The sequence below is a fragment of the Taudactylus pleione genome, unplaced genomic scaffold (genome assembly GCF_031769625.1).
Source record: "Taudactylus pleione unplaced genomic scaffold, aTauple2 ptg000331l, whole genome shotgun sequence".
NCBI classification, from domain to species: domain Eukaryota; kingdom Metazoa; phylum Chordata; class Amphibia; order Anura; family Myobatrachidae; genus Taudactylus; species Taudactylus pleione.
In genome coordinates, this window is record NW_028284732.1 from 3,181,033 (window position 1) to 3,191,563 (window position 10,531).

Genomic DNA, 10,531 nt, shown 5'->3' on the forward strand with positions numbered 1-10,531 from the left:
TGATGCCAGCGCAGAATTGCTTCTCTGCCGGATGTTTACACCTTCCTGCAAGGTGTTCTCCAAATACAACCTCACTTTGTTCCTCCTGTGGCTCCTTGGGATTTGTCACTGGTTCTCCACGCACTTCAGGAACCTCCATTTGAACCCCTGGATTCGGTAGACGTCAAATGGCTCACTGCAAAGACTTTTTTTTTTTTTTCCCCTGGCTATAGCATCTGCCCATAGGGTATCTGATATAGGGGCACTCTCTTGTCGCTCCACATTGCTGATCTTTCATCAGGACAGGGCTGTTCGACTTGCGTGCCCTGGCTTCCTTCCTAAGGTGGTCTCTCGTTTCCACCTTAATGAGGAAATTGTAATTCCGGCCTTTCAATCATCGGACCTCTTGGCAGGTGAGGCTTCCTTGCATGTGGTCTGTGCTCTGAAGATCTACGTGGACCGTACTGGTTCCATCAGAAAAACTGATTCCCTCTTTGTCCTATATGGATTCCACAAGAAGGGATGGCCAGCTAACAAACAGGCTCTGGCCAGATAGCTTTGCATGACTATTTCACAGGCTTACAGGCTGATCTTCCTGTGCCGGCTACATGATCTGTGGGTCTCGTGGGCAGCCTGCCGTGGTGCTTCTGCCAAACAACTATGCAAGGCGGCCACTTCTGTTCACACTTTTCTAAGGTTCTATGCCTTTGATACATTTTGCCTCTCAGGATGCTTCCTTTAGACGCCGGGTTCTCCTCTCCGCTCAGGAGCGTCCCAGTCGTTGAACAACTGCTTTGGGACATCCTCATTGTCTCCCTGTGGAGACCTATGGACCTTGAAGAAGAAAAAACAGCTATGGTAAAACTTACCCTTGTTAACTCTTTCTTCGAAGTCCATAGGGTCCACAGGGCATCTGCCCTGAGGCACCTGACTTCTATGGGTTTTTTCTCTTGGTAACTTGTTTCCTTCTCTGTGAGAGTATGATTCTTCAGTGTGCCAGTCTTCCTTCTCTCCTATCCTGCCTTGGGCTTGTTAACAAATCTGAGTTACCTTCAGCCTGTGGGCGCTGTATAGGGGGAAGGACCGGAGCATCCTGGGACAGAAAAAAGCTTTGCTGTTGGTGTCCAGTCCTCAAAGTACCACCTACACCCCATTGTCTCTCTGTGTGGACTTTGTGGACTTCAGAGAAAGAGAGTTAAAAAGGGTAGTTTTGCCATATCTCTTTTTCTTTTCTTTTTTAAACTTCCTATTGAACCTTACACTCTTGTATTTGCTATTGAGAAAAATATAAATCAATTTCCCATTTGTTTTGCAGGAGAAAAACTCTTTTCTGAACTACAATGTGTCATGTATCCTGACGATGCCACAGTACATGAGACAAGGGTACGGGAAGATGCTGATAGATTTCAGTAAGTCCTCTGTCTTGTACATAGACCATTGTGTTACCATTTTGCTACTACAGCTGCCATTAATGAATTTTTCTGCACTTGTTCTTTCCAAATGTCATTGCTGTTTCAAAGACTGAAATGCTGATAAAATCTGAATGCCTTCTTTTTCTTTTGAGGTTTTCATTTTATTTTTATCTAAATATTTATAAACCAATCCTTCACCTACAAGGTGTCATTTATCTGCTGGTGGTATTGCAGCTTCATCCACACAACTTACAAATTTTTCAAATTAGTTTAAAGAAAATGTTTCCCCTCTGTAAGATTGAGATGGATGTTGATCTGAAATTAAACCAACATACATTTAACTAATTTGTTTTAGGCTTAAAACATGATCTGTAAGTTTTCACAATTGGTGCAGGTTCAGTAGGGTCTTCATATGTCACTTGGTTTGCCCTGTGCACTGTTTGCACCCTTCAAGGCTTGCAGGCAGCTTCCAGAGACCCTGCAGCAAAACTAGGCGCTGATGTCCTAGTTCTTAGCCTACATCAACCAGTCAGCAATTACTCAGCTCTCCAAAAGGCTAGGATTAAACTGTCAATTATGTGTCCTTCAAGGACGGCTGTTTATGAAGGTGTAAGTGCAGATACTAATAATGATGATTGCGGATGGAAAAATAGTGGGCGGTGCTATCATTCACATGAAGCCGTGCACAAACTAGCATTTGCATAAGATAGTAAATATGACTGCTGCAGCCGCCTGAGCTTGAGCTCGCTATAAGTGCGACTCCAGTCGTGAATTTGCAAAATGGCAACTGATCATCTCCACCATTTCAGTCTATTCCTCGAAAGCAGAAAGTGAAATGGAGATAAGACTGTATTCAATTACACTAACTCAAATGGATTAAATGTCTTAGAATTTTTTTGGGGGGAGGGGGAGACACAATGATTGTTACTTAAGTTGTTGTAGTTGATGTGACAGTGCAAGGATTTGATAATGCCACTGATAAATGAATCCAGGACAGGGTTTGGACATAAGAATTTGATTATAGTAGAGCTGTCTAACCTCATTAAACCTTGTTCCTCCCCAAGGTTACTTACTTTCAAAAGTTGAGGAGAAAGTTGGCTCCCCAGAGCGTCCACTCTCTGACCTTGGCCTCATAAGCTACCGCAGTTACTGGAAGGAAGTCCTACTACGATATCTGCACACGTTTCAGGGCAAAGAGATTTCAATTAAAGGTATGCACTGGCTTTAGCATTATTTGTTTATAAAAGTAACAATATTAGCATTTTTCATCTTTGAGTTATTCAAGTTTGGGGAAGGGCGTACATTTTACAGGGTACCTGTTTTCAACCTTTCTTAAAGGGACTGTAACCCTATATTTTTCTTTTTCCCTCGGTTATTTGTCTTGTGTAAATGTTTTTGTTATTGGACATTCTCTCAGATAGTGCTAGTTAGGGGAGGTACTATGAATGGTCTCCTCTTTCCTATAATGGATGGCATGGTGACATTGTGCTCCTTCATAATGGTATAAGTGGAGTTTGCATGTCCTCCCCATGATTGTTGTGTTTCCTCTATGTGCTCAGATTTTCTCCCATTGTCCAAACATATACTGGCAGCATAACTTACTTTGAATGCAATTGGCTCTAGTATGTGTTTGCGTGGTAGACTTAAGCAGCATACGCACTTGGCGATTTTAATGAGCAATTTAACGATTACGACATCGTAATTGTTCAATCACTCATTAATCGCGCAATATAATGTCGGAAACGACCAACGGTGCGCGCTCCCGCTGGTAGTTTCCGACATCTAGCATTGCCTTAACATGCAGGTCAATCTTCCAATAATGACAGATTGGCCATGTTCAGGGATGAGGGAGGTTGCCTACACTGAACGGCACTGCAGGGGATCAGGAACGACTGTACGATCACGATGTTGTAATAATCGGTACTGTCTTTCCTAATCGCCAAGTGTAAGGGCACTTGGCGATTAGGCATCTGGGGCAAGGGCTTATGTGCATAATTTAAACATTCTCTATAAAGCGCTGCATACCTAGAAGATGGATTTGAAAAGCCAGTATCAGTAAATAGAAAACAAGGCGGGTTTAGCATTTATTGCTATTGCCATTTTAAATTCAGTGGTCAAAGCTGCTATTTAGCAAATATGCCTGCAGTTTGTTCTCCTTGAAATTTTGTTTTATATATTGTTAAAGCTGCTGGCTGTTTTTTATTTAGTGTGATCACTTGTAGCAACTGGTATATTTTACATTTTAGCTTTAAGTAAGAGTTTGAAAACCTGTTGTGTATTGCAGAAATTAGCCAGGAAACAGCAGTGAATCCTGTGGATATTGTAAGCACCCTGCAGGCCTTACAGATGCTCAAATACTGGAAGGGAAAGCACCTTGTGCTAAAGAGACAGGTAACTGCTTTATACATAAGACTTCACCAGTTCTTAGCTGCCAAGTCAGTCTCTTATTTTCGCCATAGCTAAATCCAAAAATCTAAATGTTGATATGAGTATTGATTAAAGGATGCAGTTAATTTTTTTTTTTTTATATTTTAATCTGACTTTAATTTTTCATTACCTGTCACATTTCCCAAAATAGATACATGACAGGTTGTAGCGAACGAATAAAAAGCATGCAGTTATGTCTGCTAGAGCTCTAATTGCAAAGCACATCTGTTACTCTCCTTCATGCTGTGACAACTCTTCCCATATTTCTGTGAATGGATCCTTCAGTATGTACAAAACATTAAATAGGTGTTAAACCACCATACACACAAAATAATGTAACATTTTGAATTTGAAAATGTACTAGTTGATATTGACTTAATTTTTTTATTTGTAGGATTTAATTGATGAATGGGCAGCTAAAGAAGCAAAGAGAAGCAACAGCAATAAGACAATGGATCCAACCTGCCTAAAATGGACACCCCCTAAAGGAACATGAAATCTTTATTTTGTCAGACCAAACTTCTACAGTCTCACATCAGTCACATTGCATATTTCCCATCTGCAACCTTGCTGTATGTTGAACTATACACTCCTTGGATGGCCTGTACAGTGTATGTGTAATCCAGTGTCTTTCCAGACAGCGCCACATCTGTCGATTAAGAAATAGCCATGTTACACAGCTAGAGTGAGATGACACGCAAAGTTACACATGATTTATTTTACTTTACGCCTACCCCGCCCCCCTCCCCTCCCCTACTTCTGACACCAAGCACCCCCTCTGCCGTCCAGTCTGAATGATCAGGACTTTTTTAAACATCTGAGTGTACTGATCCATTATTGCCCAGGAAGTATAAGTTGGTGCATTTTGAAGAGTGAAGGTATTTTAATAAAAAGGAAAGAGAGCCAGCGCTGCTAATAATTCACGCATCTTATGTGTATGGTGGTCTCCATCTATTTATACTATTAGGGAGAAATAATGTTAATGAACCAGATAATGTGAAAGGGAAATTTACTTACAACAGATTGTTGAAGCATTTATTGAAGGATTAAAACAGGCAAAATGTATTTGATATATCCATAGCAGGACAAAATGTGAGCTGGCAAATGGGATTTAATTTTTATAAGCGCAAATAGAATGTGGATTCTTGTGTTTCTGGTATAGCTCTGAACCAAATAATAGGAGTTCATATAAAAAATATATTAACAGGATTTTCAGGGTATCCATTTGGAGATATTGAGCAATTTATAAGGTTTCAAAAACTGGACTCCATGACGCTCACCACACCAGTACTTGGGTGTTTATGTGAGTGTGTGCAGGTCTTTATGGGTTGTGGTATCCTGAGTTTTCCTTGGCCACCTCCCCAAGAGTATAGTACAGATTGGCCAGGTTCTCATGATATGAGTGTAATCCAGTGATTTACAACTAGCTGAAACAAAGTATTCGTTCCTGCCACATATCTTAAAATTATGTAAGATCTTGGCAGACACTCTAGCACAGGGCCAGGAGCAGTATGGGATATGCTTCCAATAGGACAGTGCTTCTGAAACCTTTTGATTAACACCAGGAAGTGGGAAAGTTTGTTTAGTTTCCTTGATACATTATAGTTGTGTGAATTTGAAGTGGAATTTTGCATAATTTGCACTGGATTTGTAAGTTTGCATTTCACAAAATATAATAGTCTATTTGTAGAGATGGGTCAGTTCATTGGGGAGTGCTTGAGGTAAGACTGGGAAGTTTGCTATTTGCCCTAAATGTTCCCTGTGCTGTTGCATTGACATCAGTCTCTATTCATAGACTATATAAATTCCATAAAAATACAAATGGACAAAATTACTTTGTGTAATATAGCAATGCAAAAGCAGAACTTGATTGTATTGCCACTACGTCGCACTGCTTCTGCAAGTTCCTTTGTGGAATTTTATTTGAAAAATGTTGTCTCAACTTTGACCATCTCTTACATAGAGATGTGCTTTAATACATGCATCCAACCAACATATGGTTAGTAAATAATTGACAATTTTAATTTACTCCTGTTCTGTAGGTTTTCATTTATTTGATAAATGTTTGATTTCATATTGAAATGGTATTATAAAGTTTACAACAGGATATAATAAATGACCTAGGATACTTGTTATTGCCTTTTATTTATTACAGTACAGCTTTTTCCTTCATCATCCGATCAATGTGCCTTTTCTTTACATAGTGCAGTACCAGGATTTAGGATGGCCCACTGATGCAAACGTTCAGCAACATTAAATACTTTTTGTTCAGTGTGCTTTACATTTTTGTGTCATTTGGCTTACACATTTGGCAGATTGTTGTTTTTTTTTCAATGTGTAATTGATATATTCTATTGTAATCCTTTTCTGTGCTCTAGTGAGTCAGTCATCTTGTGAGATATTAGTAGTAATCTGATGCTGTAGCCTTACCTGCACTTCTTTCATGGATCTTCTACTCTCTTTCGATTGTATCTGGTAGAAGAACTGTCTCTTTGCTCCTTAACTCTATGGGATCACGATCGGCAGTGAATTCCATCACATACCAACCCTGGCATTCACAAGCTAGTTTCAAATGACATGGCTTTTGTGACCAAGGGAAGCTTTAATATATATCCGCAAAATTTTGCCCAGTACTAATACAATGACAACAAAAAATCTGGGAGGCTGTTACAATCAAGCTGGTTCACTTTTTGAATCCTATCCTGTACCTGCTTTTTATTTAGTTGTGCACTCATTCTGTTGTGCTGAATGACACACGGAACATGGTATCCCAGGGTCTTGGCTAGAAAGCATGTGGATTGAAATTTTTTGCATTTGTGAAATGATATAGGCTTTTACAAGTGATAGTTTATATCTGGTGAATGTCCTAAGAGGCTTATTTGTATTATATGTATAGTGTCTTCTAAATCCCCTCTAAAAACTTTGGACGGGTGTAACTAGTTCTTTCTATGCCTTCTTAGAATGTTATAGACACATTGTGAAGTGTGGGGAGGAGAGAGCAGTGATGTGCAGCTGTCTTTCTGTGCAATGCATCATGCTGGACAGAAGTATTTGGGCATATACTGCTGCGAAAGACAGATGCATGCCATACATCTGTGTATGCACTTTCCTTACCTAACAAAGTATATATTTTTGAGAATGTGTTTACAAAAAAGTAAATATTTTGGAATCTTAAAAAAGGCGCCGAAAAAAAAAAAAAAAAAAACTTTCAATAGTTACTAAATTGCAGTAATACCCATCAGCATCTATTTAGTACAAATATGGAGGAAATATTGGAAGTGAGAAGTTATTTTGTAGTCTGCTTTCTGTAAACTGTATCCTTGGCGCTCCTTGTATCAACAGTGGGCCAAGTTATTTGGCTGCCATTGTATGTGTTAGGAGTTTAATGTAATTATGTAAGTTGCCCTTCCTTGACACTATTGTGTATATCTTCGCACTTACCTTCCAGGAATGTGTTTTTGAAACACACAATCAGCTACTTGGCATGCTTTATGATAAACTGGTTCAACTAATTGTTACCATTCAACCCTTCATTTTATCTAATCCTCTACTCTACACTTGCCACTGACCATTCTAAGCTGCTTTATATGGAAGACTGCAAATAATGTTCTTAATAAATGGAGGAGATACAGATAATAGTTTAACTGCACTGGTAATAACCACAAGGGCTCTGGGAGAGGGAATAATAGCCAATTGCTGTGACCTTCATGTCACATGTGTGACAATCTAAACAAGCATACATTGTAAGTTTGAGATACATGGTCATGACTGACTTTCCAGGGGTGGTGTTAATTCCAATTCCCAGAATGCCCTGCCAAGCTCTGACTGGTAGTGTGTGCTGGGAATTGTAGTTCCACCATTGCTGGAAGTCACATGTTGCCTGTGTTGTAGATGTACAAGTTCTGCATTAACCCAACAAAATGGTTAAAAATTATATGCTAATCTGAGGACATGAAAATTTAATTACTTGCCTATTTTTTATTATTATTATTATTATTATTACTTACATGGCGCATATGTGATATTACACAATTATACCTGTAATAGTTTCCACAATCCACTGTCTGTGCATAGCCTTCACCTCCACTAATATTAGGCAATAGTTACGTGGATCTTCCCATCATATGGTACTTATTCATAAGTCCACTGTCTGTGTATCCAGTAGTGTGCTGTGCATTCCTGCTAATACTAGGTAACAGTTATGTGGAGATTCCCTGCGTATGGTATGCATTCATTCTTGTAGTGGTGTCCTGAGAACACTGTATTCACTAGTGAGCTCTGCATTGCCTGCATCTCTAATACTAGTAGCAGTTAATTGCAGATTCCCTTAATGACTGCAACTTGCTGAGCATATACATTGTAATGTCTTTGAGGTTACTTTCCCAAGACCATTTCAGACTGCTAAAACAATAGCCTTTGCTTTTGCCTTGTGTACATGTTGTGTTACATTAAATATGCCCCACTTACTTGCAGATGGATGTAAGGTTAAGTATTGCATAAAACCCTGCTTGTATAGCATGCTAGATGTTCGTATCTGAATTGCTTCGTTTTTTAGATACTTCCCTTTATTTTATCTAAGTCTGGAACCTGGCTGGTAGCCCGCTCCTGCAGGATTTTATGCAAATAGGGGGAAAAGGTAGAACACTGGTTTATGGGCATTTTCTTACTTTAGAATAACAAGATGCTCTCTGCTGCTGTAGCCTTAAGAAGACTGAGAACACAATGACTGTTTCTAGATGCAGTCATCTATGTGCCCTTCATCATTTCATGAACACCTGTGTAATTCTATGGAAACCCTTACTCTTGTAGACAATATTGTCAACAAGCCAGTAGTACACCTTGTCATTGCTTGTCAGTTTAGATATACGTTAGACCAAATTGAAAAGTAAATGTTTAATTGAGGTGTGTGTGTGTGTGTGTGTGTGTGTGTGTGTGTGTGTGTGTGTGTGTATATATATATATAAGTGCAAAAGTTTTAGGCAGGTGTGGAAAAATGCTGCAAACGAAGAATGCTTTCAAAAATAGAAGTGTTGAAAGTTTATTTTTATCACTTAACAAAATGCAAAGTGAATGAACAGAAGAGAGATCTAAATCAAATCAATATTTGGTGTGACCACCCTTTCCCTTTAAAACAGTATTGATTCTTCTAGGTACACTTGCACACCGTTTTTGAAAGAACTTGGCAGGGAAGTTGTTCAAAACGTCTTGGAGAACTAACCACAGATCTTCTGTGGATGTACTGTAGGCTTGCTCAAATCCTTCTGTCTCTTCATGTAATCCCAGACAGACTCAATGATGAGATCAGGGGGGAGGGGGGTGGCATATTATCACTTCCATGACTCCTTGTTCTTATCTACGCTTAAGATAGTTCTTAATGACATTGGCTCCAAATTTATTCTGCAGCAGGACAACGACCCCAAACATACAGCCAATCAGATGCCTCCCTGATGGTATTGCATGATGGATAATTACCTGCCTGTTTTTCTCAGCATTGAGAACACCATTAATCCTGACCAAATCCCCAAATACACTTGCTGAAATGCAGCCCCAAACTTGCAAGGAACCTCCACCATGCTTCACTGTTGTCTGCAGACACTTATTATTGTACCACTCTCCAGCCCTCCGGCTCAGAACTGGCACAAGCCAGAGGGACCCAGGTACACCCAAGAAGTCAGGCCAGAAGTGGTCTTCATGGAAGAATTGTGGCCAAAAGCCATACCTTCGACGTGGAAACAAGGCCAAGCGACTCAACTGTGCACGAAAACGTAGAAACTGAGGTGCAGAAAAATGGCGACAGGTGCTCTGGACTGATGAGTCAAAATTTTAAATATTTGGCTGTAATAAAAGGCAGTTTGTTCGCGAAGCGCTGGAGAGCGTTACAATGAGTGTCTGCAGGCAACAGTGAAGCATGGTGGAGGTTCTTTGCAAGTTTGGGGCTGCATTTCAGCAAATGGAGTTGGGGATTTGGTCAGGATTGATGGTGTCCTCAATGCTGAGAAATACAGGCAGGTACTTATCCATCATGCAATGCCATCAGGGAGGCATCTGATTGGCTCTAAATTTATTCAGCAGCAGGACAATTACCCCAAACATACAGCCAATGTCATGAAGAACTATCTTCAGCGTAAAGGAGTCCTGGAAATTATGATATGGCCCCCACAGAGCCCTGATATCAACATCATCGAGTCTGTCTGGGATTACATGAAGAGACAGAAGGATTTGAGCAAGCTTACATCCACAGATCTGTGGTTAGTTCTCAAAGATGTTTGGAACAACCTCCCTGCCGAGTTCCTTCACAAACTGTGTGTACCTAGAAGAATGTATGCTGTTTTGAAGGCAAAGGGTGGTCGCACCAAATATTGATTTGATTTACATTTATCCTCTGTTCATTCACTTATGCTGGCCATACACTCTGCAATTACCGGGGCGATCCGCCCGATATCGGCGGATCGCCGCGATAATTGCAGCGTGTATGCGGGCGACCGAGGGTTAAATATTGCTCGACCAGGCATGCTGGATTGTCCAGCATGCCCGTCTGATGCGATATTTACCCGGGAAACTGTCGGCCGCATTGGAAGGAACAGGGAAATGTCTCCTCCCCCGGGGACGGAGCGCGGATGTCGGGCTATACACTGTGAGATTTCTCTCACAGTGTATGCCGGCGACATCTGTGGCTGGCAGGCAGCCAGATAAAATGTCTGTCGGTCTGACAG

The 10,531-nt window shown here is 40.4% G+C and overlaps 1 protein-coding gene across 6 annotated transcripts in view; it reads left to right on the plus strand.

The window, feature by feature from the left end:
• Nucleotides 1-5,949, plus strand: part of KAT7 (lysine acetyltransferase 7) — a 47,902-nt gene extending 41,953 nt beyond the window's left edge. For all 6 annotated transcript variants that reach the window (XM_088443588.1, XM_088443589.1, XM_088443587.1 and 3 more), the window contains 4 exons: nt 1,295-1,388; nt 2,456-2,602; nt 3,676-3,782; nt 4,213-5,949. In XM_088443588.1, coding sequence (XP_088299714.1) covers nt 1,295-1,388; nt 2,456-2,602; nt 3,676-3,782; nt 4,213-4,314 — 450 coding nt within the window. In that variant the 3' untranslated portion in view covers nt 4,315-5,949. The remainder of the gene's footprint in view (nt 1-1,294; nt 1,389-2,455; nt 2,603-3,675; nt 3,783-4,212) is intronic.
• The last annotated feature ends 4,582 nt before the right edge of the window (nt 5,950-10,531 follow it).